The sequence below is a fragment of the Vigna angularis genome, chromosome 3 (assembly GCF_016808095.1).
Source record: "Vigna angularis cultivar LongXiaoDou No.4 chromosome 3, ASM1680809v1, whole genome shotgun sequence".
NCBI classification, from domain to species: Eukaryota; Viridiplantae; Streptophyta; class Magnoliopsida; order Fabales; family Fabaceae; genus Vigna; species Vigna angularis.
In genome coordinates, this window is record NC_068972.1 from 14,339,021 (window position 1) to 14,363,091 (window position 24,071).

Genomic DNA, 24,071 nt, shown 5'->3' on the forward strand with positions numbered 1-24,071 from the left:
TAATATAGATATACACCTAATATAATAGTAATATTTACTCAATAAAAAAAACTCTATCTTGAAAACATAAGTTTTGTCATTAAACCAAATAAAACAAATAGAGTGTGTATGAGCCTTGAAAGAATCCTTATAGTAGAGTAAAAGTTGCTAACCAATAATCTTAAAAGTGATATGAAATAGTAAAATCTACAGTAATAAACTTTAATGTATTTTTAGTGGATTTTATTGTGCCACGTCAATTTTAATATACTTTTTGTGTAATGTAGGAGTTTCATTAGACTATTATTTCTCTAATTAATATTTTATTTTGTTGTTGAAAAAGATATATACTCTCGTTAGGAAGGAATTGTTTTTTATTCTTATAATTCAACGTTTTTACAACTTTTAAATTTTGTTATCACTTTTATTACAGTAAAATAGTCTTATAAAACTCATTTTTTTAATTAATGTTTTATGGGTTAAATATATCTTTTATTTTCAAATTATTATAAAAGATTATGTTCGTTTATAAATTAAATTATAAATTATTATATTTTTACAATTTATGAAAGTAATATAAAATATATTTTCAACTCATCAATCTTTTTGAATAAAAATTTATTCACACAATAAATAAATATATATATATATATATATATATATATATATATTATGTGTGTATAATATATATATTAAAAAGAAAACATAACAAGTCTCTAACATTAAAATGATAAAATTCTGATATAACAAAAATGTATATAATTATTTCACAAAATGATTTATACGTCAGTAAGTAAACTATACCACTGATAAAAAGTTGACAAGAGTCGCTGCGTTGAAGAGGAGTAGAAAAAAGAGAAAGAAAAACTAACGTCATTTTCACATATTTAACTATGGACGAAATTGATATTTTTTCAAAAGGTTGAACCAACTTGACACACTATAGTGAAACTAAGTACAAAGCTATTAAAAAATTTCATAACAAAGGAGTTCCAAAGAGTTAGTGATATTTGCTTTTGTTAGTATTTGTAAAAAATATATTTAATTAATATATGTAAATCATTTTTTATTTTAGTTCTTATCATTAATCGATGATATTATATTTTTATGGAAATTATAATAAAATGAAGTGCAAACAATAAACAAAAACTATATAGTTTAAATATTTATATCAAAATTATACATACTATCTCTTATAATATCTTCTTACATTTTATTTTAATAATTTATGACAAAGAGGAATCAACAGAAAAATAAACACACTTAATATTACGTATGAATCCTTTTACTAAAATTACATAGTCAATCAATTAAAATACTGATAGACTTAATTATGTTACATATTCCTATTCCTATAATATAAATGTTTTTTTACTGTTTTCTTTTACTTTTAAGAAGAGTTTTTTTTTTCTTTTTAATTTCCTAAACTTTGAAATTTGCTATTTTAGTACGGTGACTGTTATGATCACATTTAATGACTACTAAGATTTATGATAAAAAAAAGTAATGTTTGAATTGAATTTATAAAAATAAGAAAACGTTAATGCTTCCGGAATGTTTACTTCACACAAATTAATTCATTATGCACATAAGTCAATTCAAATCTGAATTATATTTTGGTAAGACAAAGTTTTTGTAACTCAACTTAACTCATTTAAAAATTAAGTGTATGTTATTTTTTATAAGGATTTTAAGGTGATTTATAATAGATTTGAAAATAAAGTTATCAAAAAATTATTAAAAACTAATATGATATATAAAAAAATATTTTAATAAATAAAAAATAATGATTATCAAACTGGTCTCAACGGTAATAATAATATAAAATTATTTACGAGTAAATATTTTTTTGATAAAAAATTATCTGAAATAATTATAATTAAAAAATAATAAATAATTAATATAATATATTTTTTGGAATACTGAGATTTTTTTATTTATATAATATGTTGTTCAGTATATAATTTAGTCATAACTATTATATGTACATAATTAAAAATATGAAAATTTACATTTTTCTCTCTTTTATAAATGTAAAAAAAAGTGATTTAGGCTAATTATTTGTAGATCTCATATATAATTAATATTTTATATGAAAATTTACATTTTTCTCTCTTTGGTAGATGTGAGCCTTATAAAAATATTACATTAAAAAAAACAAAATTCTTATAATAGATTCATATAATTTAGAATCGGTTACCAGACAAAAGCAAAACTTTTGGGATGAGTTTCATATAACCTATAATCAATTATGAGTGGAATAGGTTACTAGTGTAGTATAATTAGAAACACATCTTTGTGGAATTGGTTACCCATGATCGTGAAGGGTTATTATTTTTGAGAAATCGATTCCATCTTCGTATTGTCGCTTAGTGAAATTGTTTTCTCTCCTTCATCTTCAACTTGCGTGTTGGTGGATGAAAACAGTTGGCTTGGAAGTTGTATTAACAACAGCTTGTTTTTTCTTTTACTATTATCAGCTGGCCACGCAAGTTAAAAACAAATTGTTCTGTACAAAAATGATTTTCTTAAGTCAATTTTTTTTTCTTTCAATTTTTATATATTTATTATAATACTCAAAGTAAATTTACTCACACTGTTATTATATAACCGTACAATTAAAATGTTCACTTATTTCACTAAACATTGTTATAGATATAAAAAATGAAAATTAAAGTGTCAAATCACTTAACTTGAAAAAATTAATTAAGTATTCAAACATCATTAAACAATATTTTAATATTCAAAATGATCAAATTATTAATTTATATAATTAAAAGTAATAATTATAATAAAAAAATTATGAAGAAAATAATAAAAATTTAATAAAAAATTGTTGTTGATAAATTATAAATCAATCCCTTCAATTCAACTCGAACTCATTTAAACCACAAATAAAATGAATTAAATCCAATTTAATTTACATTTAATTCTTTTTCAATTCAATCCTACTCATATTCATTACAAATACTAAAGAAATCACTCATCTATTTTAAAAAAAAAAACAAATTTTATATCTTACCTTTTCTTTCTCTTTGTATTTTTTCACAAAAAAAAAAATGAGTAATGGATTTTTTTTTTAATTATCCAAAGTTTAAAGGAAGATACTTTGTAGCTATTATAAAGACTAACAATTTTACCATAGCATGTTTAAAGAAAGACAACCTGTTTTCTTCATATTAAAATGTAAAAAGAAAAAGATTTAATACTTTATTAGGCTGAAATAATAGGTAGTAGGAATAATAAAGAGAAATTCATAATTTGTTGTTAATAGAAAGAAAAATAGGGATAAAGTGGGAGTCTATTTCCACACGTGCACAATTATTTAATATGTGACCAATTAATTGGAATATTGTAATGCTTAGTTCCCTGGAACCAAATCAAAGGTGCCCACACACCCTTTTTGCACTTCTAGATCTCCTTTGGTCCTTTTCTTTCTAACAAATACATCCCAATTATTAAAGGAAATATATGGATAAAATAGTTGTAATCAAATTTAATTTTTAAAAATATTTTTAAAAGAAAGAAAGAGTGAATAACATTTAGAAATAATGTCAAATGGTAGTAAAAAAATGTGGTGTCAAAAATATGATAGTGTCTATTATTAAATTTTTTTTATATTAAAAATTAAATTTATTTTATACTATCAATTTAATTAAATCAAGGATAAATTTTACTTGGATAATATAATTTGATTTAAATTTTAATTAATGTAGAATTTTGATATATATCTAATATTATAAATGAGTAACTTGATTAAATTAGATCTAATGAAATTCAAGTATTAATTTAAATTTTACATTATGTAAGATTAAAATCTTATAAGAAAAAATCCTTTTTAAATACTCCATACCATTTACAAATAAAATACATTTAAAATATATAAATAAGTGTGAATTTCGTTTTACAAATTAATTTTATAAAATTAAGTAAAAAAATAAAAGAGATATAACCCTTATTTTACAAACAATTTTTTATAAAATTGAATTAATGTTAAAATGTAGTTTTTAAATCATGTATATCAATTTTAAGGTTAAGGTTGATTAGAACGGTAGTGTAAGTTGTTGTATTTGGTTCTCTATCAGACTTAGAAGTACATATTTTCAGTTGAACGATGGAGATGTCGGCTGAGGCATCGGTGTTGATAAAATTAACTTGGCATGTGCAGTGAAAATGGTTGGTTCCATCATACCATAAAATACATATAAATTATAATTATATATTTCCAGCGAATTTTCCTTATATAATTTTGCTCAACTATATAATAATTCATCGGTTAAGCTTTCATGTCTCGTCCTCATGATTTTCTAATTTATATACAAATATGTATGTTTGGGAACATGAAGTACAATACATGGATCCTAAGTATAACAGAAAAATATCATTTCTTGATTTGAAAACGTGTTATAACGAGGATTGATGATCCTCCACAACAATATTTATTATTTGCATTTTTTTCATTTCTTTGGAACATAAAGGTCAACCACAGCACAAAGGCAATATCTACATAAAATATTGAGGCTTGTTTGTATGAAAGAAAAGAGACTTTAACCATATAGGTAATATAAATTGGTTTAATTCAAACGAGTCTCTAATTTGAAACTATCATTTGGTGAAGGGTTAAGATACTGCACTAGCCTCTAAGTTCTTAAGGAATACGAAATTGATTGAAAATAACGTGTTGGGTGACACTTTAATGTCATTAATTATTAAAATACATACAATTAAAACCTGTACGCGTTCCATGTATGTAATTAATGAATAACGATGTGTTAGCTAGTATGCACTTAATCATACCCAGAAATAGAAAATCAAGTCTATTGCTTAAGAAATTCATTTGGAAAGCTATAGTTGTTGTTGGTATGGAGTTTAACACTTGTTAATCAAGGTTTTAGCTACAAAAAGAAAAAAAAAACAATATAATTTTATTGAAAGTTGTTTTAAATCTCTTTTGGTGGTAATCAATTTTCTGATTCTTTTAAATTTCAAATAATTTTGAGAAGTTGTAACAAACACATTCGGTGACTCTGATAAAATTGTTTTGTAGGTATTGGGCATGATATCTCAACTGCATTAGATATTGGAATTGTGGTACGTAGATTTCAGATCTTAATCACTGATGCTTCAATTAAAACGATCACACAATTGAATTAAAATTAATCATTGTACCTCGGACACAGCAAAACAACATACACCTAACAACTTGGGAATTTTCTTCAATTTTCTGCACCTGCACTCCTTGTATGATTAATTTGAAACGAAGGGTTCAACTTCTTTTCAGTTTGTGGAAACCTTGAAAGGGGAAAACAAATGGAATATTAAAGTGTAGGCCAAAAGGTAGCCCACGATTGAAAATAGAGATTAAATATGGTCAATTCTTGTAAACATGTTTAAAACATACAACGATACTGTTTACTTTATGACTTTAATATATGTTTAGAAAGGATTTCAATTCAGAATTTGATTATTGAAATGAAACAGTATCAAACATTAAAATAGTCGAGGAAACACAAAAGTAACAAGACAAAGCATCTTTTTTCTCCGTCGGTGCAAAACCAAAGATAAAGCAAAATCTTGGCAAATCATGGTATAGCAATAGTAGCATACTTTATGTTCAAAGGTCAAAGGTTCTACATTGTTCCAGAGTTAGGAATTAGGAAGAGAACAGATTCCCGTAACTGATCGACAATAAAACACAAGTCTCCATAAACAGTGTTCACAAACCACAACAACATGTTGCAATGACAGAACGTACGAATGCAAGACGATGAATAAAGAATGTCCAGAGACAAGTAACAGCGAAGAGTGTCTCATTGCCTCTTACTACAGCCATTTCTGACAGAAAGTTATTCGGTCTTCACCAGTAATTTTGACCCTTCTTGTTCAAACACACAAGGAACATCTACTGGTTTCAAATTTTTAGGTATACAACAACAATGTCAATGTAGGCATCAAGTAAAAGCTCTCAGAATTTAGGTCATGAATAAATGGCCAATTATTTAAGCCAGTGCAAGATATTATCTGTGATTAATTATATTTTCTACCAGCATATGCTATTATTAAACAAACAATTAATATGTGGGATTCCCCTTATTCTCCACTGCCAATAAAGAACCTCATTTTTTAAAGGCTTTTCTAAATTCTACCTACCTACAAGTGTGGCAATACTTTATTTAGTTAGTAATTAACATGGCAATAAAGTGATAATGAAGTTATCAGTAGTTTCTACTAACTAAACTATAGGGGAATTTGAAATAGAGAGTTATAGTTAGCTCCTTTGCACCTTCAAATTCAAAAGGAGAATGACCGCCATAGAAGATGAGCAAAACGAGAAAAAAGAGAAAAGGTGTCCCTGCTACTGTACCTCGACTCTATAAAGAAGGTGTGGGAACATGTTATGATGAAAAAAACGATGGAGTTAATCGAGTTAGCTCATATTCAAAAATAAACATAGCTTGCAGCATAAGCTTCTTGGTTGGCCTTTTTGTTACCCTATTTATACTCTGATAGATGATGCTTTGTTAACAATCATCATACAGAAGAAAATGTTACTAACTTGTGTTTACATGAATTTGGCAAGCATCTTTCAACGTTTCATCATCCGGAAGAAAACAAAATGGTGTGCATTTATCATTGATTGATTATACACCTACCTAACAATAAGAAATACACTTTCAAGATGTTACTTTTTATCTTAAGAAAGAAGCTTGGGATTTGTGACGAGAACAATTAATCAACCATATGCATATATATATACCTGCATATAATGGAATGAAGGTTAAACTTGCACTTTTCTGTCGAAAACAGAACTTTCATAATTTGTGTCACAATTCTATGGCATAGCTTCTAACGTCTGGTACGTGCGCATTTTTCAATTGATATCACTTGAATGAGACCATGTTAATGACATGGAATTTATCTTCAGCATGATTGTTGTAAGTGGTAAGTATGTGTCACAGAATTTGAGAAGCTCGAACCTTGTCCACACCCATAGAAACATAGGAAAGATTTGATGCCATAATTATAATGTTCACGAGTTAGAAATGAAAGTTACATTTAATCTGTCACGTGATTGTACAATGTTGTTCCACGGTAGCATCGAGTAGAAACATTGTGGTGAATTGAGTGAAGATGGTTGTAGCGGTTGGGTTGATGAGTATGCATCATTCTTACTACTCACTGGTAGTAGTTATTGGGTGACAGAACAAACCTTTATGTCTGGTCAAATGACAGACACGGTTATTAAATAAAGATGGAGAATAGAAATTTGGAAAGAAGAGAGAGAGGTAGAACAACAAACAAAACAACCCCACAAAAGAGAGGGGAAAAAGTAAAAAGAAGATTTTTTTTTTTTTTATCCCTTCCTAATCCTACTCATCTAATTCGACCCAGATATTGTTGCTTAAACCTGTCCATGATTATGATGACTTTTAATCATTATCATTGTACTGTCAAATTGTCGCTTTACTTTCAAGAAAGAGGGAGAATACCCCAAACGATAAATTCATACTCCATTTCATAAAAGGAAATAGAATATAAACGTCTAAATAGTTTTGTTGCTTTTGTTCGCGAAGGTAAAACTCATTGAAATAAGCAATTGGTAGGAAGAATTAATTAGCATACCCGAATAGGATATTTATTCAAGTTTCTTAACAAGGTTGGATTATCATCTTAATCATGTAAAGTAACTTCACACTTTAATGAATGATATGGCATATAAAACTAGATTGAAGTTGATGTGAATGAAAATGCTTAATTCTAATGAAAAGAAACAATTCTCTCGTGTATTAAAGTGTAGTTCGTATACTTGTTTTTTAAAAACATATTCTAGATTAGTTATTCAACAACTTCATAACAGAAAATGCATTCCTTCTTTTGGACTACTTTTTTCTTTGCTTACAATTAATATCCTATAATCACGGTCTTATTCCTCATGATGTTGATACAATATCAATTTTAATACCGTGTGATTATTTTTTATGTAGAAAATTAGGAAAAAAGTTGTGTATTATTTTGGTGGAGATATTGGTCTACTAGCCTATAATTGTTTGGCTATATTTAGGCATATCTATAAGACCAAAGCATATACCTTATCTGTTGGATGACTAATATCATTCGTCTTCTCTTCCTTTTACTCTACATTTTAATTTTTATTTGACTTTAACCTCACTCTCAGTTAACGCCGTTAGATGTTCCGACAACCTACGGAGAAAAGTGTCTCGGTGAAAAATCGCCGTTAAAAACCAGAAAAGACCATCTATAAATAATGTTAAACCAACGAAGGAACATAAACGCAAATAGGAGGAGAGCGAGAATAAAAAAGAGAAAGGAGGTTTTTGATAAAGCAAAAGAATATTATTGAAACATAAATTTTGGACTTTCTTTGTATTTGACACCCACCCACAAGGAAATAAAACAAAACAAGCACACAACCAGAGACACACACGCAAAAGAGAGAGAGAGAGAGAGAAAGAGAGAGGGAGGAAAGAAGGAAGAGGAAGGAGATCTTGTGAGATCAGGCCACAACTGTAAGCTACATTTCTCTCATTCTTTGCTGACTCTGTTCCCATTCTTGGTTCGCTTTTCTTTTGCTTTACAATGTGGGTGTCGATCTCTGTTGCACCTAACTCTGCTTCGCCCTACTGTGGAGAGATTTATCTGCCATTTCCACTCTTTTCTGCTTGTTTCTGTGATTTGTGATGTGGGCTTATCCTTTCTTTGATCTTTCTTCTGATTCGTTGATTTTTATACTCGCCAGTGCTGGCTAGCTCCTCAGAACCTCTTCTTCTTTCACCGCCAACAGTTACCCTTCTCCTTTTCAAAATGGGGATATGAATATTGGCTCAAAAGTGGAATTCGATTTCCTTTTTACTTTTCCATGTTTTCGTTTGTTTATTTTAAGGGTTCTCATTTCTTCGGTTGATTTCTTCACTTGCCGGGTTTATGTAATTTCTTTTCTTTTCAAAAGCTTTAATTTTCCGGTTTCTCTGCTGACTCATCACACTTGTTACTGGTGAATTTAGTTGTTTGAATTAGTCTTTTTGCGTCTCCGTTTCTGTTCCTCCAGACAAAGGGAAACATTGTTTTTTTATTTTTCATTCACTTTATTACTCTACTATGTAAGTATATATATATATATATATATATATATATATATATATATATATATATATATATATATATATATATATATATATATATATATATATATATATATATATATATATTTCCTTACCTTTCATTTAAAGATCATATTGAAGTAGCTTTCTAATTTTCATTTTTGCTTCTTATGTGGAATTTTAGTTTTTACTTCTGAAAAAATATGCTGTTATGCCAGACCTTGAAATGTCTACACTTGCCGTTTTCTCTCGTTCTACGTCAGAATCTGGAGGTTACAGGGCGGTTGATGAAAATTTCAAAATCACTAATTCATTTTTAACTGGATGCTCTCCTGGATCTGTTTATAACCCATTCAGAAGAAGTAGCTTCCTTTTACTATTTCTTTAATCTATATAAGGATATTTAACTAATCCCTTAATCTTTTACCTTCGTATACAGGACAGTGTACTAAGCTGACCTTAAACATATGAAGTGACTTTTTTATTTGGTTTATCGGGTGGCGTAACTCTGTTTTAATATGTGTAGTATTTCTTCAATTTTAACGCACATAGATGAAATTTCAGCATTAAATCTTTGTCTGAGTCTTGTGTCACTCATGCTGTAACTTAAATCCTGCAGTTCCATGGGGAGAGAAGTTACAGGCATGCAAGTTGTGGACAAGAAGCCAAATGGTGTAGTACCAGCTTCCTATGGTAGTTCTAATGATAATGTATGCATTTCTCCTAAAATCGCAGCAGCTAAGGCTCAAGCAAAGGACCATGAGGTAAAGGAATGTACCATAGGTAATTCTTTTGTCGAGAAAAGCCATGAGAAGAAGGATGTTTTGAGTGCCAAAACAACGAACTGTAATACTGACTTGCCTGAGGAGGAGATTGAGAATTCTGAAGTGCTCAAAATGGGTGACAGTATTAAGTTTAGCTCGCCTGCTGGAAAAGAGCATACTAGTCACTTTGTTACACATCCAACTGATCTGGTTACTGAAAGGCATGAATCTCACACACAGATTGTTGATACTGAAGCTGATGCAAATGGTCTGAATTTGTCATCAAACACTAACAACATGCACTCACCTATCTCATCAAAGAATTCACAGGTAATTGATGGTCCTGCTTATTGTTATGCCATCACATGTTGATGTTGAAGAATGAACCACTTCAATCCATACATACTCATATAACTTAGCCAAGGGTGTATCTTTAACCTGGTGAATGCTATGCATATATGTTATTAATAGGTTGTTTCCAGTTTTACTTAGAATTACAGACCAAGGATCTTCATTTTGTTTTAGAACATGCTTGTTTGTGCGAGATATGTTTCTTTGACAGAGGTTTAATTTCTCAACCCTCTGCAATTCAAACAAGAAAGCTTGCCAAAGGAATCTTTTTAAATCTCGAAATGAAGGTAGTTTATGGTATTAAAAATTTGAGACGTATATATGCATTGGATCAATTTCAAGTCTGTTAGATTTTGGGAAACTCAAAATACCATGTCAAAGAAATACATGAATGGTTTATTTTGTATGCATTGCTAATTTGTTAAGGTTTTCTGTTAATAGACTTCCTATTTATATATTTTGACGTTTGTCAGGATGCTTTGCAACGTTTTATTTTTCTGTTTGAGTCGCTAACAGAAAAGTTCCATTTTTTCAGCCAAACTCACCTTTTTCATCGAGCAAGCCTTTGCAACATGATAAGAAGAACTATGATGATGAAGATAATTGGTCTATTGCTTCCTCGTATCCTCTAAACATGGATATTTTGATGATTTATTGTTAACAGAGCAAGTTTTACCTACAGTTGCAGAATCTTTTGGCATGTGACACTTCATTCTTGTACAGTCTAAAACATTTATAACATAATGAATTTCAGTGAGATTTCTTTTCTTATTTTGAAACCATCCAAACAATACGTCTGTTACTTTATCAAATGTTCCTTGACCACAAACACTAGTGCTATGTCTATGCGCACAGCCAGATCTAAGGTGACTCTCGGTTCAGCCCCTACATTTAGGTGCTCTGAACGTGCAGAGAAACGGAGGGAGGTATTGATTGACTGACAAGTTGACTCTTGTATATAATTCGAAACAGAGGATTGTTCCATGTTGATATTATTATTTTATGTATCCAGTTTTATCTGAAGTTGGAGGAGAAACATCGAGCTCTTCGAGAAGAGAAAAACCAGTACGAGGCAAGGCTAAAGGTACTGTCTTTATCTTGTAGTTGCATTATACACTGTTATTTAAAAGTTCTTATCTTTCTGTTTCCTCTTCGAACTACAAGCATCACCCTCATCCCTTTTACCAAAGCCTGGATTACTTGTTTTATGTTTACCCCCCCATGTAATCTTTTGCGCATTGAATTGATATGATAGGAAGAGCAAGAAGCAGCCATCAAGCAGTTGAGAAAGAATTTGGTAATCAAAGCAAATCCAGTACCAAGTTTCTACTATGAAGGGCCTCCTCCTAAGACTGAATTAAAGAAGGTATTTTGGCCTCTTTCTATGAATATTAAACAACCATAACAGTATTTTTGGTTCTTTTAATTTGGATGAGAAATATATGAACTGGGTTTGGTTTGGTGAGTGACAGCTGCCACTGACTCGACCGAAGTCACCAAAACTAAGTCGGAGAAGGAGCTTTGGGGATACTGTGAACTCATCTCCAGAAGCCTGTAGTCGAGCGCGTCACAGCACAGGAGGTGGAGGTCACATCAAGAGTGGTTCCAATGCCCCTTTCCCTCACAAAAACAACATTCGACGCAATAGCAACAGCAACAACAGCGGCGTTTGCAAACCGAAAGAACGATCGAAAATGGATAAGGAAACAAAAACGGCTCCTCCCAACATCACAGACCGTGCAAATGCAGACATATCAGTTCAATCATGACCGCTGAGACCAAAAAAGGCTTCATCATTTTCTTTTCACCCGGACTGACTTTTGTGACTTGCGGTGTATATGTTTTGTAACTTATATTGCTACACTACCTTATTATGTCTTATTATATAATGATGAGAGTTATTGATGTAATATGTTTTGTATCAATGTATGAATTTTCCCCAGAGACTAGTCCTCCCGTTTTAAATATAATTTACCTTTCTCAAGGACTAGCATCAGGGGTGTCTGAGTGTTACACGGTTGCATCTATTACACGGTTTCACATTTTGATTTCTTCTTGTAAATCTCTTGTACGCTGTTAGTTTTGAATTTTTCCAACAGGGCCTAGGATTCCGAAGAAAAACTAAGAACACGTGAATGAATTTGGGAAAGTATTTCCATTCCAAGTTATTAAAGAGAATATCACTAAGAGAATCAAGATGTACTTCTGGCACATTATCTCCCACATCGGATAAGACTATGCACTGGAGGTTGGACGCCGTGAATAATAACTAATAATAAGGCCAAGCTTTTCTATTGTACAAATCTAAGCTTTCATATCATTAATAAATCAATCAAATATATACATTTGTCATGTTTATATTACTGAAGGATCATTACTTATTTTATAAAATTATTTCTAACACATAGAACAGTAATGTTCAAATTAGAAATAAACATTTGATGATAAAGGAAAAGCCACTTAAAATATGCTATAAATAAAAAATATTATAATTAATAATATATTAACAATTAGAAAAATTAAACAGTCTTTAAATTCATTTTCTGTAAAACTTTTAACATTTGATTTCTAAACTGATAAAGTAAACAGGTTGGGCTCACTCAACCATTGTTGGTCCAAGTCATTTCAGCCACCCAATTGAAACCATAGAAGCTCATCATCTTTTATAATTATAATTTTATCCCCCTACTATATTAAAATCTCAAATGAAAAAGTAAATGCAATTCAAAGAATGAATAAAAAAATGTAAGAGTCTTCAAATTATTCCTTCTATTCATATTCCACAATATTCCTCCAATTCATGCATGACAATAGAAGACAAATTGAAAGAATTATCTCAATCACAGGACAATTTCTTAGAAATTCACAAACATCTTCTTATCAACACAAAACACAAGCCAGTGCTGTAAGGAGCAACTATAATGATCAAGAAAAAGAAAAATGCAATCCAATTGACAATAGGAGAGTAAACCAATATATGAATAATGAAGAACTGTATTCAATGCAAACGAGAACTCTTTCTAACAAGAAAATTTACATCAAATACTCTCTTTCTAACAATATACCAACCTATACTAGGATTTCATCTGAAATAGATAACACTATAACATCAAATCAAAACCCATCCCACTCCATTTTTTCACTTCTTGGTTTTCTTGGCTGGAGATTTCACGCTCTTGGGTTTCTTCACCACACTCTTGGGCTTCTTCACCGCTTTTACGGGAGTCTTCTTGGCAGACTTGGCAACAACCTTCTTGGCAGGCTTAGCCTTGGGCTTGACAGCTACAGCAGCAGTCTTAGCCTTGGGCTTAGACACAGGCTTCTTCTTAGGAGCAGGCTTGGGCTTAGAAGCAGCCTTGGTGGTGGTCTTGGTAACAGACTTGGGCTTTTTAGGAGCAGCAACAGCAACCTTAGCAGGAGGAGCAGAGACAGGTTTAGTGGGTGCAAGTTTAAAGGAGTTTTTAACCTTGACAAGTGTGCCAGCAGCAACAGATTTCTTGAGCTGAATGAGTACAAGTTTCTTGTAGGTTGGAGGCAACTCCTTGTGCTTCCCTTCGATGAACTTCGTTATCGCATATTGACTTGAACCAGTTCTCTCCTTCAGACTTGTAATAGCCTCCGATATCATCTTCAACACACAAAAATTCATAAATAAACAAACTGAAATAAGATAAGAGCATGAGATTAATTGAATTGAAAAAATCATTGGAAAGTACCACGGCAAAGGTAGGGTGAGAGAGGTGTTTCTTGGTGGTCGCAGCTGTTTTCTTAACTTTGGGTTGCGCTGCGGTAGACATGGCTAAACTGATGCTTAAAGAAAATAAAAGAAATAACGGTTGCGAAAAAGAGATAATAGGTCAAAGAGAAAACTCAGGATGATAGAAAATTGGGGGTGGAAAGACATTTATATAGAGCAGTGAGAAAGAAAAAATCGGTAGCTCTGATTGGTGGGAAGGAGGTTCACTCGGATTCGCTATGTTTTGCTTTGTTTAAATATCCACCTTTGGATTTGTTACTATCTACGGTTATTAATTTAAGTCACATGGATCGTAGCGCTTTAACTTTTTTCCATCTCTAGCCACAATTTTTAGTTTTTGGGGGTGGGTGTGTTTTTTTGTGGTTTTCATTGCTAAATAAGATGTGAATTTTTACACTGATTTTAATGACATTTTTTGCATCTTAGTTTTGCAACTATTATCTATTTGTGATTCTTAATTGAATTTTCTAATTGAAATGATTGTCCTTGTCTTGCAAACGGTTTAATTATGAATGGTTGGGTGAAATCCCCATCAAGGATTACAGTGGACTAGGGGGAGTAGAGATAATATCTACAAGTATTGTGTAAAACATACTTGATTTTTTTCTTTCTTTATAATTATTTACTGATATTTGTAAGCTTAAGGAATAAATTATTTTGTCAAAAATATATCATGTAGATGGCATCGTTAACATATATGTACATTACTTTTTGCATTCAAGAAATATCTACAAGATATTTAGAAATAAAATCTTTTGAAATTTAAATATATATATATATATATATATATTATCTTTATATTATATTTATTTTTTAAATTTAGTTAATTTATTATTATTATTTATTTATATTTTCAGTTTAATCTATATTTTTTATTATAAATAAAGAATATGTGTATATTTAATTATAAGGAAAATTAGTTTCATACATAGTTTTTATCATATTGATTTTGGTATCTAGAAGCACTAGTGCAGAACGGGCAATAGATGTCCGTTCTGTGGGTCTTTTGACGTCCAACCTCCAACGGACGTCTATGCGGGTGACGTCTATGTAGACGTCCGTTGTGCCAGGACGGACGTTTATATAAATGTTCGTTGTGTCAGGTCGGACGTCTATATAAATGTTCGCTATGTCAGGCCGGACGTTTATATAAACGTCCATTGTGTCAGGTCGGACGTCTATATAAACGTCCGCTATGTCAGGCCGGACGTTTATATAAACGTCCATTGTGTCAGGCCAGACGTCCATATAGACGTCCGGCGCCTCGACCCTTGACGTCTACTTGGCTGTATTGTTAGTGGTAGGGGCTGGGGGGTTGGACGTCCGTTTGTGCACTGCCGGAACGGCCTAAGAATGTAGCCCAAAAACAGTCAAAGGGAGGGAACGACATAAAACGTAGCCCAAAAACAGTCAAAGAATCCGCCCAAGAACACGCAAGAGACTGCAAAAAAACGTACCAAAAATGATTTTTAATCGGCTCAAATCAAAGGTATTTCATCACAGAGCAATGTAATCGGATTGAAAGTTAATTTAAACGGTCCAAAAAAGAGAAAACGCACCTGGAAAATCAATGGAGCACACAGCGTTCGCGGGGGGAAGACGAGCGTAACTGCTCGCGGGTTCGCGTTTACAATATTAATACTGTTATAGACGTCCGCGCCCTCCAAGGACGGACGTTCAAGTGGCTGACATGGGGAGTTGAAACGTTCAGTGTTCAGCCTAATGAACGTCCGCCCCCTCCCACGGACGTCTATAATATTATAAACGTCTGCGCCCTCCCAGGACGGACGTTCAAGTGGCTGACACATGGGGAGTTGAAACGTTCAGTGTTCAGCCACGTGAACGTCCGCCCCCCTCCCACGGACGTCTATAATATTATAGACGTCCGCGCCCTCCCAGGACGGACGTTCACGTGGCTGAGATGGGGAGTTGAAACGTTCAGTGTTCAGCCTAGTGAACGTCTGCCCCCCTCCCACGGACGTCTATAATATTATAAACGTCTGCGCCCTCCCAGGACGGACGTTCAAGTGGCTGACACATGGGTAGTTGAAACGTTCAGTGTTCAGCCTAGTGAACGTCCGCCCCCCTCCCACGGACGTCTATAATATTATAGACGTCCGCGCCCTCCCAGGACGGACGTTCACGTGGCTGACACATGGGCAGTTGAAATGTTCAGTGTTCAGCCTAGTGAACGTCTGCCCCCCTCCCACGGACGTCTATAATATTATAGACGTCCGCGCCCTCCCAGGACGGACGTTCACGTGGCTGACATGGGGAGTTGAAACGTTCAGTGTTCAGCCTAGTGAACGTCCGCCCCCCTCCCACGGACGTCTATAATACTATAAACGTCCGCGCCCTCCCAGGACGGACGTTCAAGTGGCTGACAAATGGGCAGTTGAAACGTTCAGTGTTCAGCCTAGTGAACGTCCGCCCCCCTCCCACGGGCAGTTGAAACGTTCAGTGTTCAGCCTAGTGAAACGTTCACTTGTTCAGCCTACTAGACGTCCGTCCTCGCCAGACGGACGTTCATAATATTATAAACGTCCGTCTGGCCCCAGGACGGACGTTCTAAGGGCTGACCATGGGGACTAAAACGTTCACTTGTTCAGCCCTTAGAACGTCCGTCCTCCCCAGACGGACGTTCATAATATTATAAACGTCCGTCTGGCCCCAGGACGGACATTCTAAGGGCTGACCATGGGGACTGAAACGTTCACTTGTTCAGCCTACTAGACGTCCGTCCTGGGGTGAGACGGATGTTCATAATATTATAAACGCCTATCTAGCCCCAGGACGGACGTTCTAAGGGCTGACCATGGGGACTGAAACGTTCACTTGTTCAGCCCTTAGAACGTCCGTCCTGGGGCGAGACGGACGTTCATAATATTATAAACGTCTGTCTCGCCACAGGACGGACGTTTAAGGGCTGACATGGGGAGGCTAGTAGACGTCCGTCCCCATCCCACGGACGTCTATAATATTATAAACGTCCAGCTCGACCAAGGACGGACGTCTCGAGTTTCACTTATTTACGAATATGCCACCGATCAATTATATACGTTGGGGCTTTTGTGGACGGACGTCTATGGGGAGACGTTAAAAGCCAATTCTGCACTAGTGAAGAGTCTAAGGTTCTTTTGAAGAAAAAAAAATATGTTGTATCCGTTATTACACGATGTCATCCTCTACTATCGTCGTCTACTGCAGCCCCTATGGAAGTTCTAGTTTCAACTGATAATCACATGGTTTTGATTGTTAACTAGGCGACCACCATGTCGTCAACGACGCCTTCATTGGAGCTCTTACACGCTCTCGACACCTTTTGAAGTTGTAGATTTGCTCCCTTTTTTCGTCATGCATGATGACGTGATAATAGCAATCCAGAGCGTATAGGTCCCTCGTTTTCCTCTTTCAGGTTCATCGTGCATTGTCGCACGTCCAGTCTCCTCTCATGGAACTATTCAAAGCATTGAAGTTGCTCTTTTTCCTTTTTTAGTTGTCTTGATTTGAGAATCTTGGATTTTTAAAGTTTCTCTTTCCTGTTCATCCATGACTTATTCTCGTCGTCGTCTCTTCTAACCTCCCTTTTATCACCATTGTGTTTGAATCGTCCATATATGTTTTTTCTTCCATGAAAAATATGGCTTTTGTTACTTTATTTATAGTCGTGGTGGCTATCCAACAATTACCTCTTTATCCATTGGATGTTAATAATTCATTCCTTAACAACAATTTGCAATAAGATATTTACATGGACCAACCAAAAAGACTTCCCTGAGCAACAAATTTGGGAGGTTGCTCCATGTAAATCTCTTACTGCAAACTGTCCTTAAGGAATGCATTATTGACATCTAATGGATAAAGATGTAATTGCTGGAGAGTCACCATGGCTCTAAATAAAGTAACAAAATCCTTCTTTTCCATGAGAGAAAAAACATGGTCAAACGCAATGGTGTTAAAAAGGAAATCAGAAGAGACGATAGTGGAAGAAGCCATGGATGAACAGTAGAGAAAAATCCTAAAAATCCAAGATTCTCCAATTAGGGTACCTAAAATAGGAAAAAGAGCAACCTCGATGCTCTCAATAGTTTTATGAGAGAAGACGGACGTGCGACAATGCATGACGAACCTGAAAGAGAAAAGCAAGGGACCTCGACGTTCTGAATTGCTACTAGACATGACACCATGCACGACAAGAAAATGAGCAGATCCACAACTTTACAAGGTGTTAAGAGCGAGCGCGTAGAAACTCTAATGAAGGCGTCGTTGATGACATGGTGATCGTCTGATCGAGACGATAAAAACCATGTGATTGTCAGTTGAATAGACGATGTAATAGACGATGGCGGTAGACAGTGACATCGCTGCCGACAACGATTGGTGTAGTGACAGAGGAAACAAAAAACATTTTCTCAAAAAATCGTCGTTCTAAATAATATGTTGAATATAGTGAAAATTATGTATAAGATTAATTTATAAAAAAAGGTAAGAACTAATCCTAAAATATAAATAAAAATAAAATAATAAACTAACTAAAAATATAAAATAAATATAAAATAAAGATGATATATTTAACGTATGAATTATATCAAAATTATAGGTGTTAATTATCATAGACGCGAGGAGTTTTGATATTATAATTGGAGTGCTATATTTAAGGTTAAATATTACTATTTAACTGTTTGAAGAAACGTTCACTCACATAAAGATGTTAAGAATATAAGAAGTTTAGTCTACTTGATATGTTTTTCTCACAAGAATTACATATGATAGTCACCTTTGTTTACATAGAAAATGAACGTACTCTGTCCATACCCCACAAATAAGATTTATGACTTTTGTATTACAAATTCACTATCATATATCTTTAAAATTAAATAATTATTTAAAATCAAATAAAATTTATGACTTCAGTCAACTGTTGTTAAAAACCTACTTTTTTATATTTTTTATTTTTGATTTAATGTTTCAGTTAACCGAAACAAAATCTTAACTATTTTATTTTGGTTTATAACTACGATAAAATACATCATTTTTTATTTTGTCTTAACGTGTTTTAATTTTTAAACAGTTATAAAAAATCATCGTTGTCATATTTCTTCTCTATATTAATATAATAAATCACAATTCTTTTAAAAATACATATTTGAATCCAAAAGGATTTTAAAAAACAAATAAAAGATCACATTTCATATCCTTCGTATTTCTCACACTGAAATTTCCTTTTAGAAAAACTAGTATGAGACCCGTAGTATATACGGATTGGATGTTTCCCTTTTCTTTTTATAATTAGTAATTTTATAATTTTTTTACCAATTATAATTATTTCTAATTTTTAAATGCAATGTTGAAATAGAAAGTTTAATAATATAATTATTATTACACTTGATTAAATAATTATTAAATGTACATTTAATTATTACAGTTTTTTTATAATAAATAGATGCAATATCAGAATATAAAGTTTAATCTTTTTTAAAAAACAATTAAATAATTATATTATTATATTAAAATATTTTTTAGTAGATATTAGGACATTAAAATGTATAATAATAATTAATAATTAAATTGGTGCATAATTATTAATTTAAAAAATAATTTTAAGTAATGTTTAAATAAATGAATAATTGAAATGAATATTTATTGTAGTTAGATATTAAATGTAATAGTTATTGTATGTTGAATACAATAATCACTATAATTTTTATAATGAAAAATATAATTATTGTAACAAATATAAACTATAAAGCAACAATAAAATAATATGAATTATTGTTACAAAATTTGAAATATAAATTTAGTATGTAAACGCATCAACTTACACTACAAAAATAATTAATTTTAGAAGGGGTTATTTTTCGGGGGTTTTATAAACCTCAAATAATTTCGGCGGTTTAATGTCGAAACCGCAGTTAACATTTTTTAAAAAAATAAAAAAACTACTTCTGGCGCCGGTACTCCTTAAATAATCCAAAAATATTTTCCCGCGTTTTCATTCCTTCTACGTCTAATTTTTCTGAATATTTTTCCTCCAAACTCTAGTCCCTCCCCGCTGCCTCATTTCTCCAAACCCCTTGTCTGCACCATAATCTTCATTTCGCTACACCACAAGCTTCATTGTTCATTGATTTTCAACTGCTTCGTGTTGGTCTCTCTCTGCTTGGGTGCGAGGTGTCCGTCTTGAACTTCAACGTCAGCTTCGAATTCTCTCTGTTTGATCCGTGGATTTTCTCCGTTAAACCTTTCATCTCTCACCAAGGTATGATCGTTTGTTTTTTCTGTATAAATTTATTAGTTTAAGAAAAGATAATAAACACTTCTAAATCATAATTTTGGTATGTTTGTTGGTTGATTGAAAAAAGTGTTAGATTAATTGAATGTTAGGGAAAGTGGAAGAAGACAGGGTGGAGGAGGTGGATGGGTAGTGTTATGTAATGGAATTGATGAGTGTTAGTTGGATAGGGTTCTGAAATTACTTGGTAAATTGTTACCTATATGAGTATGTGGTCTGACAAATATACATGAATGTGTACAATAAGATCAAGTATTTGACACAGCTTTGAGATTGATGAAAGAACTTTTGATTTTGTCTGCGATAGAGATTGAAGAATGGAATAAATAATAGGAAATGGAAGAGATAAGCGGTGTGAGCTAAGACGTCGAATTTTTTAACCTGTACCATTTTTTTTTTGTCCTTTTTACCAAATTAATAGTAATTTTCTACAAGGATCACAATTATACGCACTGTGGCTGCATTTTGTTCTGAAGAAAAGGTCCTTGACCTTTATGCTAATGAGCTTCTTGATCCCTCTAAACGCTCATTTAAACGAGGCCAAATTGTTGGCATATTCTATGGCGTTTCCCAGTTCTTTATTTTCTAATCTTATGGTCTTGCCTTGTGGTAGATGTTTTAACTTTATTCTGTCTTAAGTAGGCTACTTGTAGGATTAATGTCTTACCAAATGCTGGTTACATTTGTGCTCAGAGTGTAAACTTTTTGCAGGTATGGATCTACTTTGATGGAAAAGGAGCTTGCAAGCTTTAAATCAATTATGAAGTCATTTATGGTTTTGATAGTAACAGCTCTGGCTATGGGGGAGACTTTGGCCCTTGCCCCAGACCTTTTGAAAGGGAACCAAATGGTTGCATCAGTTTTCGAAGTGATGGATAGAAAGTCAGGAATAACAGGAGATGTTGGAGAAGAATTGAAAACAGTGGAGGGAACAATTGAGCTTAAAAGAATCAATTTCAGCTACCCTTCAAGGCCAGATGTGATTATTTTCAAGGATTTCAACCTAAGAGTTCCTGCAGGCAAGAGTGTTGCTCTAGTGGGGCAAAGTGGTTCTGGTAAAAGCTTTGTGATTTCCCTTATCCTCAGATTTTTTGATCCAGTATCCGGAAGGGTGTTAGTTGATGGTAAGTTTTTCGTAGAACTTTATCCAATTAAATGCTAAGGATTTGTCATTGACCCATTTGCATGCATACGCTATTTGCCTGTAACATTCTTTTAACAAGAATAAATTAAACTTTTACAAGCAAAGACATCACAAAACTTAATCTGAAATCTCTTAGGAGACACATTGGTCTTGTGCAACAAGAGCCAGCTCTTTTTGCCACATTAATTTATGAAAACATACTCTATGGAAAAGAAGGTGCCTCTGATTCAGAAGTGATTGAAGCAGCTAAGCTTGCCAATGCTCATAACTTCATTAGTGGTCTTCTTGAGGGCTACTCCACCACAGTAGTTTTTCCCCCACATTTATAGAGAATGATGTGGATTGGGAAGCTGATGTCGGATCCAAATAATTTCATACAATATATGTGTATGTAATTGCCATAAAATGTAAAATAGCTTCATGTATTTAGTTCTTCATTTTGATTTATTATCACCTCTGGTGCATGCTTATAACATAAAACAAAGAAAAGATTGCACATTTGTTTATAGCATGCTTTATTCTGAGAGTGTTTTTGGGACTGATTCACATACAACAATGATTGATTGGCTTGGAGTTGCTGGATGGGGTGTTGGGGGTATTGAAGCAGAGGTAGCAATGCTTGGCCAAGTATATTTACTTCCAAATTTTTTAATGGTTTAAGTGTCCTTGGTATATAATGTGAAGAGGAAAAATGCAGCTTGAGTTGGTTGATAACTAGGGAGTGATCTTTGCAGGAGATATTTCCTTGGGGAATGGCTCAACGTGGTCTCCAACTTGGAGGACTCAATGCTATTGCTGCATTTACCCAACAAACATGGGGTTAAAGTAAGAAAATAGTTTCTATAGGTCACGAAACAACATCATATCAATTTAATATCTCATCTCTAAATAGTCTGATACAATAATTAACCCATAGAAAATTTATACTTGTACATATATATACATATATATATATACATATATATATATACATATATATATATATACATATATATATATACATATATATATATATATATATATATATATATACACATATATATATATATATATATATATATATGCATGTTGTTTCAATTTTACATGCAGGTCTTTCCAACTAGTATTTATGGACTTGGAGGTCAGGTACTGCAAACTTAGAATTGCTTGCTTACCCTGCCAAAGTATTATAATTTTGTTATTACTCACTTGTGTTCGGGCAGTATATAAAAACATGATTTTAAACTTCTTTTATTCTATAAAATTAATTTTTAGTACAATTAAATTTGAAGTTAAGTGAATTATATTCAATGTTTTGTTTTCAAAGTAAGTCTATAGAAAAATAATATTTATGTTCAAATGCGTTTGTTTTTCACTTTCAAGAATAAATTTGATCTAGTTTTCTTGGATCAATCCTCGGCATTTATTGGTGATGTTATGTTTCTTAATTCAAAATGCATGTATTATTGCCTTTTTACCGATAGAAAGAAGAGTTCAACTATATGTTATTATATTATGTTATAACATATAACAAAGTGTGTTTTTATTAAATATATTACTGAGTAACTATTATGTTATATTGTAGGTATTTGACCAAGCGAACATGTCAAACAATAAAAGTAATGAAGAAGAACAAAATTCGACATTGTTTCTTTTTTAGTAATGTAATGAACATCTTATTCATATTTTTAGTATGTTAATTTAGTATTGAATATCTTTCTTTTTAATATATGAACAATTAGTTGTATGAACATATTAATATGTTGAACAATGTAATTTATTTTATATATAATATTCAGTTTTAGTTCATATTATTCTTGTTTGGTTAATAAAAATAATTTTATTATAATCTCATTTTACAATAAAAAACTAAAAAAAAAAGTGTACATATTTTTTGTGGTTCCAGCAAAAACCCCGTTAATTTCGGAGGTTTCAGCAAAACCCCCGATAATTTTGGCGGTTCCAGTAAAACCTCCATTAATTCTGGCGGTTTTTCTAAAACCCCCGTTAATTCCGGCGGTTTTTCAAAAACCCCAGCTATTTCCGACGGTTTTTCCAAAACCCCCGCTATTTCCGGCGGTTTTTCCAAAACCCCCGTTATTTCCGGCGGTTTTTCCAAAACCCCCGCTATTTCCGGCGGTTTTTCCAAAACCCCCGCTATTTCCGGCGGTTTTCCAAAACCCCCGCTAATTCTGGCGGTTTTTCACAAAACCGCCGGTAATTATTTAGCGACGCAGCTTTTCCCAGCGGTTTTCTTAACCGCGGGTAACGTACTTTACGGGGGTTAAAACCGCCGGAAATGAAAAAAATAACCCCCGGTAAAAATCTAAATTTTTGTAGTGTTAAACATGATGATAATAATATGTTAATTTTTTCAATTAAATTACATTATATTTAGAAAATATATACTAGAAATTAATGTGTTATTATATATTTGATATACATGTAGTTGTGAATGTTGTGTTGGAAAAGATCGATTATATATAATCATGGTTGCAAAATAATAAAAAGAAATTTTTGTATTTTTAATATAACATATATTTGTAGACCAGTTATTTTTTTTATTTGACATTTAATATTTTTAAATATATAAATTAAAATATATTCTAAATAGTAAGATATATAATAATAATAATAATAATATGAAATTATTATATGATTAAGAATGTACATAATTTTTTGGGTA

General features: G+C 32.3%; 3 protein-coding genes across 4 annotated transcripts; 2 read left to right on the top strand and 1 right to left on the bottom strand.

Moving 5' to 3' along the window:
* The first annotated feature begins 8,259 nt into the window (after nucleotides 1-8,259).
* LOC108323066 (protein WVD2-like 1) lies at nucleotides 8,260-12,267 on the top strand. Of its 2 annotated transcripts, none has more exons than XM_017555397.2 (7): nucleotides 8,260-8,507; nucleotides 9,718-10,192; nucleotides 10,749-10,834; nucleotides 11,049-11,139; nucleotides 11,226-11,297; nucleotides 11,469-11,579; nucleotides 11,686-12,267. In XM_017555397.2, the coding sequence occupies exons 2-7, from the start codon at nucleotides 9,722-9,724 to the stop codon at nucleotides 11,980-11,982; spliced, it is 1,128 nt and encodes a 375-aa protein (XP_017410886.1). In that variant the 5' UTR covers nucleotides 8,260-8,507; nucleotides 9,718-9,721; the 3' UTR covers nucleotides 11,983-12,267. The 2 variants fall into 2 exon arrangements, with proteins under 2 accessions (XP_017410886.1, XP_052730135.1); XM_052874175.1 differs by lacking the exon at nucleotides 8,260-8,507 and adding an exon at nucleotides 8,545-8,828.
* A 922-nt stretch (nucleotides 12,268-13,189) lies between these two features.
* Nucleotides 13,190-14,098, bottom strand: LOC108323086 (histone H1). Its single transcript, XM_017555430.2, has 2 exons — nucleotides 13,930-14,098; nucleotides 13,190-13,841 (listed from the first exon to the last, which is right to left on the bottom strand). Exons 1-2 carry the CDS (start codon nucleotides 14,008-14,010, stop codon nucleotides 13,353-13,355), a joined length of 570 nt encoding a protein of 189 aa, XP_017410919.1. The 5' UTR covers nucleotides 14,011-14,098; the 3' UTR covers nucleotides 13,190-13,352.
* Nucleotides 14,099-20,712: 6,614 nt separating this feature from the next.
* Nucleotides 20,713-21,735, top strand: LOC128195798 (ABC transporter B family member 10-like). Its single transcript, XM_052874473.1, has 2 exons — nucleotides 20,713-21,386; nucleotides 21,569-21,735. Exons 1-2 carry the CDS (start codon nucleotides 20,990-20,992, stop codon nucleotides 21,733-21,735), a joined length of 564 nt encoding a protein of 187 aa, XP_052730433.1. The 5' UTR covers nucleotides 20,713-20,989.
* The last annotated feature ends 2,336 nt before the right edge of the window (nucleotides 21,736-24,071 follow it).